General features: G+C 38.5%; 1 protein-coding gene across 1 annotated transcript in view; it reads left to right on the forward strand.

The window, feature by feature from the left end:
• The first annotated feature begins 5393 nt into the window (after positions 1-5393).
• Positions 5394-16664, forward strand: part of MYO3A (myosin IIIA) — a 116881-nt gene continuing 105610 nt past the window's right edge. The window contains exons 1-2 of the mRNA XM_054191533.1: positions 5394-5561; positions 9184-9318. Coding sequence (XP_054047508.1) covers positions 5394-5561; positions 9184-9318 — 303 coding nt within the window. The remainder of the gene's footprint in view (positions 5562-9183; positions 9319-16664) is intronic.

Consider the following 16664-nt stretch of genomic DNA (forward strand, 5'->3'; position numbering starts at 1 on the left):
ATGGCTTGCTTATTCCCACTTGACTCGATTGTCTGTAATGCTCTGTGGCCTTGACCATAACGACCTCGGCAGTGTAATTGGTATGTGTCTTAAGTTTTGGATGTGATAAGTGTGCTTCATTGAATTGCCTTTGCAGCACTCAAATAGTCCACAGGAGATATAATATGTTCTTCATGAGGCTGCCCCTTCCCTCTCCAAACTAGCTGGATACTGAAAATGATAGAGAATGCAGTGATGTGACAGTATTGATGCTGAACAGAGCATCTCTGTATAGCTCTAGTACGTGACCTGATGTCTGCTGCGCAGATTGTGTATGTTTGATGTGGCCCAGGAAGCAAAAAAAAAAAAAAAAAAAAATCACATAGGGCTGGCTCATAAGAAATCTCATCCAATTTGTTCTTATAACTGTGACAGCCAGATCCCTTTCTTAGAGGAAAGAAAAAGAAACCTACAAACAAACTAAAAAACCCAACCGCATTGGCTTGTTGTCTTGGAACACCAAAACTATTTTTCCCAGACCAGATACCCTGAATTTAATCACTGTAAGTGTCAGCGTCCATTTAGGTCTCTCAAATTTACAGGACAACATAGTCTGTGGTTTAAACTTTATTTCTTGAGCTCATTAAGAGATACAACAAACAAATACCATCAAACCCCTTTTGCCCAGACCAGTCTATCACTTGAAAGGTTTTTTGGGTAAGCTGAGGTTTTATACCTTCCAATTTGGAGGTTTGGTCTATACCATTTCCCTAAATTAGCAGATGCTGAGAAAACTGCCAGACAAAAGATACTGGCCGCAGGAGACAGCGATTAGCAGGTGATAATGGTGTATAATGGCCATTTAGCTCTTTCTGGCCACCTGTCCTGCCTACTTGGTACACTAGCATTGACCTAATGGTGCTGCTCCCAGCACACATCAGGCCTTGGCAGGAGCCCTGTTAGCCAAAATCTGAGCAGGAGTTGAAGGAACTGTCATGCTGAGCACACCAGGAGTATTTAAAGAGTTTTTATAGAGGTTCAAGGGTACATTCCTAGCTGAGAAGTTTGGATCAAGTTGTGTTTTTTAAAGTAATTTTTTAATAGTATGATAAATTACCCAGTTGTTTAGGCATTCAGACATATTCCAGAGACAGTCCAATTTATTGCTGAAATATGAGGTTAAATCATTATCAGCTTTCTTAGCTTCACTGAGATGTAATAAAACATTATTCATCACCCAGAACAGAACACTTGAAATCATTCTATTTAATATATTTTTAATAATAGAAGTGGAACCTAAACAATTTATCTGCAGGGGCTCGATCTTAAACATGGTGGAAGTGAGGAAATACAGTGTTCAACATAACTTATTCAAGTCATGATTTTGAGGTTGTAAATCCAAAGACAGAGGATTAGGGTGAATATTTCTTTCTGGAATAGCACTCTTAAGTTATTGAACTAAGTATGACAGCTTTTGGATGCATTATTGTTAAGTATGTGGTGACTTTTTTTTAAGACGAGATGATGTGCAACTGGTGTGATTTGCGGAGGAAGATGCAGGCATATGACAGTATCCCCAGCACTCTTTACCGGTAGCCAAATAGCATCTGCAGGATCATGTTTCCTTAGCCCTTTAACAGTTCTTCTTGTTCTAGTCTCTACAGACAAGTAAGCAATTGATGCTGGGAGTCCGTTAATGTGTAAGAAGTTAATAAAGCCCAGGAAGCTGCCTGAAGCTGTGGGTTTTGATGTACATGGTTTTTCTTAGAATGTTCCACTTGCTGTAAAAACTCTGCGTGGAGGGGCGGACCTTTGCTTGAGGGCGTATTTTGGGATACAAGGTATCAGAGTTCCCTGCTTGGGGAACCTGGCCCTGGCACGGGCTAAAAGTGTGAAACTGGTCTTTGCATTCTTGCATCTTCAGTACTCATCTTTGAAGGGGAGTCTTCAGCATATCTCCCACTGTGAGCCACCTGGGTCAGTGGCTCTTAGTGTGTATTTGTGTAACGTGGGACATAGCAGCCCCTAGGTTTTGGTGGAAAACTGCGTATTCTGTTGAAAATTATTTGTATGTGGACAGGCTCCAATATGATTTGGACATCTCAGTTCTTATGAAGGTGCCCATTGATAGCACTCTACTTTTTTTTTTTCTCCAAAAAAATCGCCAATTATGGAATGAGTATCCAGTAAAACTTTAAACAAATACTTAACCTCAATTCTAAAAACTAAAGCTCAGATAGAGAAAATTTGAAATTCCATCATTGTCAAATCCTTCAAAGCATGGATTTGGGATTATGAATCCTAATCCTTTTTATCATCCCCAAATTGGTTATTATTTTGTATAGTCCCAATTATGAGCTAATTACAAAGCATTTATATATATATATATAAAGTCATTACAAAAAACCCCAAACAGAATGATTGTATTTGAGCACTATTTAATAGGTGCAAGAAAAAGAAAGTTCCAAAAAAATTGTTAATTGTTTGTGTTCATTTTCTGGGGAAAAGGTGGCTGTACCTGGAAGTGGTGAATCTCCCAAGGTGTGGATAAATAAATACTAGGCATGAAGTGGAAAAGTAATGCATTAGGAAGAGGCTGCAGCCAATGTTGTGACTGAGTTGTGTCTATGTGAATCCCAGGGTGAGGTTTGGACAAAAAGAAAAAGCAATTTTTGAATCTGGATCAGAAATTTGAGGATTTATGTATTAGAATCATAGAATGTTTTAGGTTGGAAGGGACCTTAAAGTTCATCTAGTTCCAACCCCCTGCCATGGACAGGAACACCTCCCAGTAGACGGTGGCCCCATCCAGCCTGGTCTTGAACACTTCCAGTAGTGGGGCATCCACAACTTCTCTGGGAAACCTCTTCCAGTGCCTTGCCACCCTCATAGTGAAAAATTTCTTCCTGATATCTAATCTAAATCTTCCCTCTTCCAGTTTGAAGCTGTATCACTACATGCCCTTGTAAAAAGTCCCTCTCCAGCTTTCCTGTAGGCCCCCTTCAGATACTGAAAGGCCGCAATAAGGTCTCCCTGGAGCCTTTTCTTCTCCAGGCTGAACATCCCCAGCTCTCTCAGCCTGTCTTCACAGGAGAGGTGCTCCAGCCCTCAGATCATCTTCATGGCCCTCCTCTGGACCCATTCCAGCAGGTCCATGTCCTTGTGCTGAGGACTCTAAAGCTGGGTACTCCAGTTGGGGTCTCACCAGAGCAGAGTAGAGGGGCAGAATCACCTCTCTTGACCTTCTGGCCGTGCTTCTTTGATGCAGCCCAAGATGCAGTTGGCTTTCTGGGCTGGAAGCATGCATTGCTGGCTCATGTTGAGCTTCTCATTAACCAACACCCCCAAGTCCTCCTCCTCAGTGCTGCTCTCAAGCCATTCTCTGCCCAGCCTGTATCTGTGCCTGGGATTACCCTGACCCTGGTGCAGGACCTTGCACTTGGCCTTGTTGAACTTCATGAGGTTTCCCTGGGCCCACCTCTCAAGCCTGTCCAGGTCCCTCTGGATGGCATCCCTTCCCTCCAGCGTGTCAGCTGCTCCACAAAGCTTGATTCCTTGGCAAACTTGCAAATGTTTCTTGATCTTCTGTCTTTACTTTGACCTGGATTTGTGTTAAGGGAGATTTTATTGTAGCAGGTAAAATTGGGTCATTTTGTTCCCACATCCCTTGAAATCAAGGTGCTGGGCCAGTACTGGTTGCAGTCATCAGTACGCAACAGACTGCTGCAATTTTCCTGGTGTTAAGAGTATATTTCACCACTTTGCTGCATGAGCGGGTATAGAAGTTGGTAATAGTCACATATATATTAAAAAATAAAATGGGTGGGGGAGGAGAGATAGAGAAGAAAACCCTGTCGTCTTGGTCATTAGTGAGCTAATCAGCCAAGAGCAGAATGATGGGAAGAATCCTGAGCCCTGTGTTCCCCAGGCGAGCTTGGATTATCCAGTAGAAAATTAGTCTGAATACACATGACATGCCAGTATGCATATCAGATAATTGAAAGAGCTGGTACAAAGTATGTTTGTATAGCAGTCCGTTTCAGTTTCTTCTAGTTGGTATACATACTGTATGTATAGTGGATATACGTGCTGCATGTGTAGTGGGATATACATGGCTATATGAATAAGCAGATGAGTAAAGAAAGTATGGCTACTATGTTGGAAGCCATGGATGAAACTGCAATTGAAGCCATTCTCTTATCAAAAAAAAGTAGTATGGTGTCATGGTGCAATTTCTGTCACTGAGGTAATATCACGTAAAATGCTTTATGTGTGTAGATTTGTGCTGTTGACATAAAAAAAAAATCCAAGAATAATTACATTGTAGTCTCTTTATAAAGTATTATATAAAAAAGTCTAAAATTACTCTCCCAACCTGGCTCGTTTATTGCATATTGTGCTCAGGGAGGACTTAAGCACTCAGTAGCTGGCTCGCTTCTTGCTTGCCTCCTTAGCAAGGGCTTGAGTCTGTGCTCTTCCCTGCCCCTTTGCTTTTTCAGTCTTGGCTCTACAATTAAGAATATGCAAATGTAATTTTTGAGACGTTTCTAATGAGTTTCTGTCTGTTCTTAGCAACGGGATTTCTGTTTTGTTGTTGTTTGGGGGAGCTGTGTGGTGGTGGTGTGGTGTGGGCTTTGTTTTTACCACTGTAGCTGCTGGGAGGTTAATCACTATGAAGACACGTCGAAGTGAATTGTATCCATCACTGACGAGGGCATAGGTGTAACCTGGTCAGTGATGGATACAATTCCGTCATTGTAAAAGGTGTTTCCTTTACAATATGTAAAACAGCTGTTAATGAATGTACATCAGTAAACATGTTTTCTATGGCTGTGAATGCTTAGCTGTCGAAGACCATAATATTGTGAAACGATCTGCCGCTTTGTTCTCCTTGGCCTTATGAGATCTATATAAAAATTCTAATGGTAAGAGTAGGATTGTAAAACTGACCATTTGCTGTAAAAGTTGGAATGAACCTAATGCTACTTTTTAATGTGTTTTGCTTTGTGGCGTTTTTTTCCTTTCTTGCCCGATTCTTGGTAATGGAGCCAAATTCTTTTGGATTTTATGAACTTGACTCCCATTCCTCTGCCCTTCAAAAAATCCTGGAGTGACATTATAGTTTCATTGAAGTGCATGGGAAGGCTTCTGCTGACTTCACTCGAGCCTGAAATTAGTTCAAATTATTAGTTGAATTTCCCTTCATTTGATAGCGTGTTGACTGCACATACCCGTATTAAGTGCAGCATTTCTTGTTCATTATGCTTTCAGTGCACGCACACTACGTGGAAAAACATTTCTAGTGTTTGAGACTGGATTGTGTATTTCTCTTTGCATTTGTAGGAAGCCAATTGCTATTAACCATTTGTTGAGTGAACATTGAAATCTCTTTTTCCTAGGAGCCATCATTTGAGATGCTTCCGTTGACTGGGAAAACAATAATATTTGACAGCTTTCCTGATCCTTCAGATACCTGGGAAATAATTGAGACTATTGGCAAAGGAACGTATGGAAAAGTTTTCAAGGTATTAAATAAGAAAAATGGCAGCAAAGCAGCAGTCAAAATTTTGGATCCTGTTCACGTAAGCTACTTAAATTACTTGGTTTGTGCTTATTTAATTGTAAGTCAATTTATGTAGTCTTTGTTTCTGTTAATCTTGGTAGATCATTTGCAGATAGAAGTGATAATGAAATAGACTGCTTCAACCTGTTAAGTATCAGGCTAGCTAGCAATGCATTTTTCATATCGTAAGTGATCTTGGAAGTGGTTGCGTAAAGTACAAGTCAGAAGTACACCTAAACTTTGTTACTTTTGCCTTTGGTTCCCCATTGTTTATCTCTCCTACTTTCAGAAACAGAGCTTACTATTTTCCTTTTCAGTACCAGGAGTCCTTGCTTTTTCTATTTTTACTGTTGTTCCCTTCCCCTTTTTTTTACATACTAGCCAGTAAGAAAAATTATGTACTTTTAAATCCTTTAGATGTATCTTCAAGCATCGATTTTTGAGTACATGCTTTTGGCTGTGTTATGTGCTATAAGTGATACTTTAAAAATAACATAGCATATTTTTATTCTTATTGTTGGTTCTGCATTTTCAGAAGGTGCCAAAATATGTAGCTATCACAGAGGGATCCATCTTTTCAAATGGAAAATACAAAGGCAATAGCTCCTACACACAAAGCACCAGGTGACTGGGAGGTGGAAATATTATGTTGTAGAGTATGTTTTTTTTCTCAGTTAACATTTGTTGGGTGGCAGATTAATGCTCAAAGAGTAAGGAAGAGCATTACTCTGGTTTGTAAAGGCATACCCCGTTGACTTCAGTGGTGCTGCATGTGGCTTGGGATTTTTCTTGAGAACAGTAACCTGCAAAACATGGACAAAGAGATGTTCCTATTTCAAGTAGCCCCTTTGAGCTCATCTTCTGCACTCCCAGTGTGGGATTATGAGGTGTGTGCTTCCATTGCACGACCTGTGGGCTGGAAGGGAAGAGCTCACCATGCCCTGTGCAACGCTGCAGGTCTGGAGCTGCACAGCCACACAGGGCTCTGTCTACCCCAGCATATCACACGCTGTCAAATTATGATACCGTGGCTTGTAAGTCCATGAAATGTGTTTGTGAAAACATAGCGTCTTGCATTATCTTTGCTCTGTTTCTTGTTGATCCGCTTTTTATTTCTGTGTGCTTTAAAAGCAACAAAAGTAGGCTTGTCTCAATTCAATATCACATACCTCTCCCAAAGTAAATATGATTTGCAGCCAATAGATAAGGATCTTGATGAATTCAAATGCATTGGAAACTCTATTTTTGACTCTTGTTGCTTTCTGTAAATGAGGTTCTTGTGCTTACAATGAATAGGGAAGATTTTCTTGCAGTTGGTGTTTGTCTAAATGCCTGTACGGCAGGAAGTGCTTCTGCTTTCATCTATTTCACAAGTCCTCAGGAATGATTCTTAAGTGGCAGCTGGCTATGGCAGGGATTACTGAAGGCATTGGGGAAACTTTCAATGTTGTGTACATTTTGGAGGTTGTAGGAAAAGCATAAAAGATGATGACAAGAAGAAAGAAGAGGTAGTAAAGCTGATGCTAGAGGAAAGAGAAATAGATTAAGTAGGAGATAAGCAAGTAGAGTACAGAAGAAACATGATGTATAAAAATGCAACATAAGGAATTGAAGAAGGGAAAAGGTATAACCGATGAAAACAGATTCCTTATTTTAATGAAAAAATAAAAGTTGGTAATGCAGTCAACATCACATTCCCAGACCTGGGGCTTTTAACAGAATTTATTCTCCTTTTTGTTTTAAGAATACTATTCTTCCTTTCCCCCTCCTGTTTACAGGATGACTGGAGTAGCTGCTGTACCTCCGTGTTACTGTTAAAATGGCAATCCTATGCTAGAAATAGGGTGAATGCAATAAGCTAGTTCTTTTTGTTTAAACTGAAAGTATTATTAATGGCTGCAGAGGGAGCCATTGCAATGAAGAAAAAGATACTTCTCTATTTTCTTCTTTAAATTTTCCATTTTTTTTTCTTTGAAGATGGTTTCAGAATTGTGCCTCTTGAGATGTGGACTGAAAAAAAACAAGCAGAAGAAATGTGGTTTTGTATCACTTGGTTTAACTGATATGTCCGAATTAAACTGGGAAATTACATTATCATAAGTGATGTGAGACTGAAATAAGCATTTCATGTTTAATCCTTCAGAGCTCTCAGATTCTTTGTGTTGAATAACAGCTCAGCCTTTTGAAACTGAAACAGGAAAGTGAAGGTGTTTAAATGAGAATATATGAAGATGGAACTGAGAATTCTCTTTGTCTTGTCCTCAGGGCTATAAGTAAATACCATTGTACTTTAGGGCTCTTAGCCAAATTATCCTATGTCTAAGTTCACATGAAAATATTCCCTCTACCTTTTCTAAAAGAGATACTCTTATGCAGGTAACTATAAATTCAACCAAATATTTCTAGTTTTCTTCCTTCATAACGTACAGAGGAAGATTTTTTTTTTCTTCTTACTATGCACAGAATTAATATTCTATTCATTTCATTCTCTCTCTTTTCATTTCTCCTCGAATAGTAAAAATCTCATAAAATCTGAGTAACCCTCAGGAAATGGAAACCTTTATTAAATCACAGTAGGACAGTGGGCTAATTCTCTTCCAGTTTGCCCAGGGCACCCAGGGCTATTATATTTTTTGTGTGTAGTTTTTCGGCTTTCAACACTTTGGGTTTTTTCATGGTTTGGGGTTAGTTTTGTTTTTTGTTTGGTTTTTTTTTTTTTTGCTTTATGATATGTCCTTCTGGGTTTTTGCCAGATGCATTTTCTGTCTTCATCCCTTCTTATCTTCCACCCTCCCTTTCCTTCTCTGCCATCTTCAGTGCCTTCATTTTTTCTTCCTTCTTTGCATCTCTCTTTTTTTTTTTTTTTTATTGGCTGTATTCTGTGTTGTGCTTATGGGAAAATTAACTTGAAGTGAGTTACTCCTTTTTTTGAAAGAGGAAAACTTCTGCTGTTTTTTAGCTACTATGATAAAAAAATGTCTAAAACATTGTGGGAAGACTTATCCTTGTGATCTCAATATGAATGTTTAATGGCCCAGTTCCTGAAGATAGTGGTGATGGGCACAGTTCTTTGAGACCAGTCAAGCTGATCTCAAGAGATAAGGCTAATATAAGGAACTTGAGTTGGATTTAGCGTTGGACAGACCTGTATAAGAAGCAAGCGAGCAAAGTCCTCTTAGGGGCAGATGCCTGTGGTGGTGAACAAAATGAGGAGTGTTATTCATTGGGAATACAAAGCATCCCTTTTCTCTGCCAGGTTCTTGGCACTGAGTGAGTGCTTTTCATTGATATGAAATCCATTCATATGGGTAGTGGAGTTCATAGGTAGCCTTCCTCTAGAATTGATTTTTCACTTCTATTTCTTTTTGGGTGCATGTAAATAGCAAATCCATTAAAAATGTTTTAAATCTGGAAACAAGCGTGTTAACATTTTTTTGAGATCTAAACAGTGGGGGAAAAATGAGTGAACAGAACCAAGCTTTGTAGCCCTGCAAATGGTACATTTGTGTTATGTTTTTTTTTTCTCTTTGCATTATTTCAAACTACCTTTGAATAGACAGAAAATGCTATGTGTTGAGTTTTTAAAATGGCTATCATTATTTACTTATTAACTGCAGTGTATTTCTCATTTGTGACACTAGGATATTGATGAAGAAATTGAAGCAGAGTACAACATTTTGAAAGCTCTCTCTGATCATCCCAATGTAGTCAAATTCTACGGCATGTACTATAAGAAAGATGTGAAAAATGGAGACCAGCTTTGGCTAGTTCTTGAGGTAAATAATTCAGAAAAATAAGAGTTTTCTTCCAGTTGGCAATCCTATGTTGACTATAAACTTAATGAATGAGATGCAAGTAATTTGTTTGATGTTTTTCTTTAGAGTAGTTGCATATGAAGTGATAAATGCTGCTGTTTAGTCTCTTCAGTATTCTGAATTAATGGTCTGCTCTGAGTTCAGTATTCGTATTTTGATATTATACTGGTAGTGCTGTTCTTTCAGAACATGGATATAAATTCTATTAGGACTTCATAGGATTTGCTACCTAAAATTTTTTTCTTTGGTGAAAGGCTTGTCATACGAATCTTCTTCCAGTAGCATTTCTTGAAATATGACTAAGATATGACATAGCAGTTAAAGGAAACCACTGTGATGACTTTTTTCCTAAGTGAAATTCATTTAATTAATTAACTTGCTTTTTTTTGTGCAAGTAAATGCACAGATAGATAAATAAACCAATAAAAACAGGCTACTGCCCAACTACTGCTGAAAGCAGCAGGATTTCCTCAAATGGAGTCAGAGCAAAATAAAGCCTGTAATTTGTGTGTTTCAGTCTTTAGTTTTGACTAATCTAGGAGCAAAGAGCTTGGTTGTTACTGTTTTCATAGATTCACTGTAACCTATTCTGCAAAAACCTCCTTTCCCCAGAGGAAGGTGAAGAAGAATGTCTCTGACAGGAATGGTGTGCCTTTCATAACAGTCAAGGCTCTTGCTGATGTTTGATCAGTGTTTGATAAGATTGAGATTGAAGAATTGGTTGTATTTTATGACTTGTCAGATGAGTGAATACAAATCTTCTGCCAAATATCTCAATGGTACAATGGCATCTAATCCTGGAAACAAGCTCTAAAAAATGTTTACGTTCTAAAAGTTTTTCCAAATTCTTCTGACTTACATTGGGAAGATGTTTTTAAGAATAGTTTGCATTGGAAATCATAACAAATGATTAAGTTAGACTGACATCAAAAGACGTCAGCTCTTTGTGCAGTGAGTATCTTTGAAAAATCTAATTTCTGTTGTGTCTGCTGGGCATTTGAAACTCCATCTGTGAAACTTCTGACCTGTACAGGATGGACGCCAAACAGCCAGGATGGAACAGACTTTGAGGAAACAGTCAAGTTTTTATATTCTAATTTCTATATTTCACAGGGATTTATTTTCTTAATGTGAGAAACACAAACCTACATCTGTAGTACAAGTTTTATATTTACTCTTTGTGTGCCAAGCTGTATATGTGCAAATGCTAGTATGGAGCATGTGGAATAGTCTTGGATGCTTTCTGTCACTGTACCATGAATGCAATGGATTTCAGTTGTTGTTTGTATGCGTAGATATGCATAAGTAGAAACATAAATTCCAATGGTAACTTTGGTGAAGCTTTCCTTTTAAAGGTACCTGTGAATGAAAACTGTCATGGAACAGATTCCTCGAACTGTCACCTTCCTTTCAGCTTGTATGCAGCTTTACAGGGCCACTGCAGTTTCTTTTTCATAGTAGCTATTTAGGTGTCCTACAGTTTATATGAATTAAGACATTTTCATTATCTCCGATCTGTTTTGTTGGCTTTTTTTAACAATATATTTGTGTCTAAATTCATAAAGGTAGTGATTAGTCTTTCACTTTAGCTTACAGAGACCTCTGTTTCCATTGCTTTGAGTTTGTTTTTTTTTAAAAAATTATTTATTTTATCTTAAAAGAGCATTATCACTTTATAACTATTGCATGCCCTGAAGAGGGGAATCCAGTCTCGAAATTAAGGTTCGCAGAGTGTGATACGAAGGATGAGATCTTTCTTGTCTCCTTCTCTCAAAAAAGCTATCAACTAAACCATGCAAATTCTTTGTAATCCTCTGAAATTAAGATGGACCCTTTAGCAGTCAGCACCTAGCCTGTAGATACATTCCCAAAGACTGGAAGGACGAAGAGTGCACACCACTGCAGTTTGCATAATCTCAAGCAGCTTCCATAGTATCTGAATGCAAAATGATGTCAAGGAGGAAAAGCAGAGAATCAAATCAGATTATTGTGCACTGTGGTATTCTGGATTCCGGCAAAGCTCCAGCTGCCAGGAAGAGTTTACAGGGCAGTGGGGTGTTAAAAGCAGAACTTGTTGCTCTGCTCTGCTTTTGTGTTTTCTGATGAGATCTGTGGGAAGGAGATTTTGGAGGGAAAGTTTCTCAAATTCTGCTAGGAATGGGTTGTGGTAAGTGGCAAAACTCAGCATTTAGTAATGGGCTTAGAGCCACCACTGTAGTTTACCAACAGAGTTACTCTGTGGAGTGTCTGAATCCATATTTGTAGATATTATTAAATCATTTTTTCCTAGACAAAGCAAATTATCAGCTCTTTAAGACGTGTCCAACATACCAACAGCAAGCCAGTCTGGAAAGAAAGATTCTTGCCAGGTTTCTTTTCTCCTAATTCAGCATTGGTTATATGAACTTTACTGTTCAATTCTTACACTTTTTTTAGTATATATAGTGTGATGATGTTTGACATATACCATAGTTTTTGGTAGCTGTTTTGTATTGCACTTGATCATATTTGGGTGTTGGGGAAGAGGGGCTAATCAGGTTTGAACTAGGCTAAGGTAAGTGTCTGAGATACAGTTTTGAAGCCAAAACTGACCAAGTAGCTAAAAGGACTATCCTGCAAATATTGTAAAGGGTTCTTGAGAGATTTTAGTCCCAAATACTTGAATTGTCAGACAATAAAATTGTCAGACCTTGTAAATTACACCCATTCTGAATAAAGGAAAAGACTTTAGATGGGTTTATGATGAGATTATTGCAGTCCTGGTGTGAAATATTCCACCCCACCTTCCATCGCTGTTTTCCAAAACGAATCTATTCTTGCATGATTTGGTACCTGTTGAACCTGTACTCTCAAATTCTTGAACAATATAGTTGGACATTCCATTTTTAACTAAAATTGACGCTTAACATTTGCTCTCACTCTAAAGCATATGTCAACAGTGAGGCACTGGATGGTCATAATCCAGGTTGAAGGTATCGTCCTGTGACTGAAATCATTAAACCAGATGACTATTGCAAATATTTACCTACAGTTAAATGGAACTTGGAGCTGACCTATTGGTGTGGATCATCTGACAGTTTCTATGTCAATAGATGCCAAAAACAGTTGCTTCAAAATGATGGAAATGATATGTTATAGAATAATCTTGGTAAACATGACTTTTCTTCCAAATTTCTTCACTTAATAATTGCTTAATAGCATGTGCCTTCACAGAAAATCTTTTTTCCAATTTGAAGTGAAATTCCTCATTTTCTAGTGAATGTTTGGATTTCATTTTCTTTGTAGTATGTCTCTGTGCTAATGTGCAAATTACCAAACTGATCTTGTAAAGCATTTTGAAGTTGCAGTGTTGTGAGCTGGAAATATGCTTCTGAGAAAGTAGGAACTATTGTTCATTAATTTTTTTCTGTTAAAATAAACAAATACTCTTTTGATATAATAAAGTACCAAGAGATGTGTGGATAATCTCATACTTTGATTTAACTATCCAGTGTAGATCTAATCAGTTAAAAAACATGAATAATGATTACTTGGAAAAATAAATGAACTTTTTGCATAACACACTTCTGTGTGTGACACTCTGGTACAGTATTTGTAGAAGTGTAAAGTTGCTATGTTGTGTTCATGTTAACACATAGGACCTAAATCTGAGGCTAGCATAGAATACAGATTTTAACAAATAATTTAAAACTAGAGGAAAACTAATCATATGAGAACTTATAGCATAATTATCATTTTTTGGTAATAAAGTAACCGAACTTTCTCAGTTCAGTGTTTTTTAGGGAAACCATCTACAGGAATGAATGTGAAACAGGAATACATCTGTACAGAGTAACAGTACCCTTGATCCTGAGTTCAGAAAGGCCCTTCTCTCTGTAGGCTGCACTCAGATAGGCTGAACATCTGCTCCTCTGTGGGTGCTGTTCTAATCACATTTTTAATAAAGAATATTGCTAGAGGGAGGATTCTTGCCAGGTATATTAAGCCTTGTCACATGTGTCCAGAGATGCAGGCAGAAGAAATTGGCCTATTGAGTCTGTGTTGAAAAGAAACCACTTGAGTATTATACTTGGAATGAGTCAGCTTAGCAGTTTCATGTCAGCAGGCATCAGCATGATGACACGGGTATGGCAGAGCAGCATGCTATAGCCCATTTTTTTTCTGCCCTGGATGTTAGTTCAGAAGGGAATAGATCTGAAATAGTTGGAAATCAGCTGATGGAAGATGGAGCAGAGAGGTAAATCATATCAGGCCCTACAGGTGAGCACGTAGGTCAAGGGCAGGTGGAGAGAGCAAGTGGCAGGGCCCTTACCTGAGATCTGGTGCAAAGAGCAACCTAATCAAGACTGAGTGAAGGCTGAAAATACCACAGCGAGGTATCTGGTAGGTCTTACACAGCTTTTACGTGCTAGTGTAAGCCAGAAGCCAAGAATCATAATGCACCATATTTCTATGGTTCATTTCCTACATAGATCAGGTAGAACTTTAAGAAGTATCTTAGTCCATTTTCAAAAGACACATAGTTATGCATGCCATATTTGAGGTGGATTTGGCTTTGTGAGTCAGATAAGTAAGCTAGTATATTTTATCATTCTCAATTTATTTTTATGCTTAGGAAATAGAGGGAGCATCCATTATTTTTATAGTAAAAAAAAGATTTTAGTTGCATGAGTTAAAACATAGCTTGGTAGGGGAAAAAAGTTTGGATGGAGTGACTTCCCACCTAAAAGTACAGGTTTTTAAAATCAAAGCATTTTATAGAAACCTCTCCATTTTTGGACAGGTCTACATCTCCATTTCTGGAGAGGTAGAGGGAATCACCAGGAAGTGAGGGGAATAAATCCTTTTGTACTGAATTCTAAGAAGACTGTCAAAGCATTATTTTTAGTTTTGGTTCTCCTAGTGTGTATGTGAACATCTCAAGAACATTTGCAGTGCCCTGCTGAGATAGACCAATGGTCCATGTAGCCCAGCATTCTGTCTCCTGTGGTGGCAGTAGAAGATGCTATTTAGGAAGAAGCTGTCCAATTTTTGCAGTCTGTTTCCCTCATGCTCTCCAGCAACCACGATTGTTGTATTAAGGATGTCTCAGATACTCTAGTTAGTATCCATTTGTGGATACAGTAAATCTGATGACGATACTGTCATGCTATACAGTCTCCTCTTAGAGCATACAATTATTTTTGTGTGTGTCATTATTCTATACTTATTACTACGCGTAATATTCCATATGCTAGAATATAATGTTTTCAACATGATGAAAACATTTCCAAATCAAAATATTTTTCAATGTGTGGTAAGAAATTTAGAATCCTGTTAATTTGAAAAGGAGGAATATGTTACAATTGTCAATGCTCTGTTTTCTGACCAGGTACTTAAAAAGTACCTTCGCAAACGATATTTGAGTAGCTAGTACAATCTGTACAGGTGCTGGTTATGCACAGCTCAGACTGAAATGAACCTGATTCATCTTTGTTCTTGTGTAGAACGTTTTCTTGTTCTAGGTTGTCTTCATCAGAGAAATCCTGTGAAAGTGTAGAATAGCTTGTGCTCAGAAGCTGCTTCTCTAAAGAAGTGGCATGCTAGCCTTTTCCTCAACCTTATAATGTGGGAAAATAAATGCTTGAAATACATTGGTAACTTGTGTTATTCTGCATTGTTGCAGGCAAAGTGTTATACTTTGAGTTCAATCATCTGGATGTTTCTTGATGTTAGTCGAAACTGCTAACCAGACACTGGTAACTCACAAGAATTACAGAAAGATTATCATGAAGGATTATTGTGATCCAGTTAGCAGCTATATTTGCTAATTTAAAATTTGCCTGAAATGATTCAAATTTGTTGCTTAATTTTGATCTCTTAAAGTTAACATCAAGAGGAAAAATTTTAAATGTACAAATATCTAAATTATCTTTTTAAATCCTTGGGATGCTTCTGTTTGTGTTGCTTTTTTTCCCAGAAAGTACAAAATCACTAAACCCAGTAAATAGAAGCTCTCAGGAGTTTGAATTAAACTAGAACACAGGAAATTGTTGTGCTTCAGTTCACCTGGTCCTCTTCTCACAAGCATAGACAAAGTACAAACCCATAGTGGGGATTCCATTTATTCTGAGTGAGGACACTTAGCGCCATATGGAAAAAAGGAATAACGTGCCAGTGTACCAAACTGCCAACCTGCTGCATCAATGTGATGGCAGTCCATTGCTACTAGATTAGTTCTAGTGGCTTGCCTGGCCTGGGAAAGCTGGCACATCTAGCCAAAATACTTGTAACAGTGTAAGAATAGTGAGAGAAGCTATCTGTCAGAGGCTGTTGCTGTGTGATAAGCACAGGGTAGTAAACAAGTGTAGTTCCTACTCAATTACTAATTATAAGGGTAGTTGCAGTTGTCTGGTGAGTTATGTATGTGACTCAGTATATGTAGGTGACATGCTGAGATTCCCCGATATAAGTCCTTTCTGGTTTTGTGCAGCTCCTTTAGAAGAATTACCAGTCTTGAATTTGCCCAGAGATGGAGAGCCCAGCACAACGTGTGGAATATCAATTACTCACCCCTTTCCAATCCTAAAAGTGAGCCTTTGTAGCAGGGAGCTTACATCAAAGCTTTAAGCCAAATAGAACAAATGGATTTGGAAATGGAGAACCAAGGGGATAACAGAAGTCAGCTGTGATCTCAAGCAGCTGCAAGCATTTGTCAACATTGCAGCACAGGAGAGTTATTAAGGAGGATTTGAAGGGGGACAGTGGTGTGGTTTTCTGTTTGTGTTGGCTGCTCCTTCAAAGCAGAAAGGAAAACACGTTATGCCTACAGGTAGCCAGTGATGGATGCCAGCACTGTGAGTTCATCAAGGATAGGAGTAGATCTGTTGCTGTCTAAGGAAAGGTATTAGGACTGTCATGGGTCCTGGCAGTAGAAGCAACTAGCTCATATCTGATGTGATTGAGAAGGGGCAGCCAGCATGAGGGCTCAAGGGAAGAGTGGCATGGTTGGAGGTGGCTGGTTAGGGATAAGAATTCACCAAGGTCAAGAGCAGAAGGTGTTGCCGTGACTCCTGGGTGAAATGAAGACTGCTGAACAACACGCTTGCACTGACGCATCTGGCCTGGAGTGAGCCTGCTGTGCTGTTGCACTGCTGTGTCTGGTGTTTGGAGAGAGAAGTTTAGCAAATCAGATGCTTCCAGATGTTTGCAAATGCTAACTATGGTTGCAGAGAGAGCCCTAAAATTCATGAAATATGTGTAAATTTTCCTCACAGATTCATAAATGAACAGTGACAGCACAATTTACGTATGTGTCAGAGAAAAAT

The sequence above is a fragment of the Rissa tridactyla genome, chromosome 2, assembly GCF_028500815.1.
Source record: "Rissa tridactyla isolate bRisTri1 chromosome 2, bRisTri1.patW.cur.20221130, whole genome shotgun sequence".
Classification (NCBI taxonomy): Eukaryota; Metazoa; Chordata; class Aves; order Charadriiformes; family Laridae; genus Rissa; species Rissa tridactyla.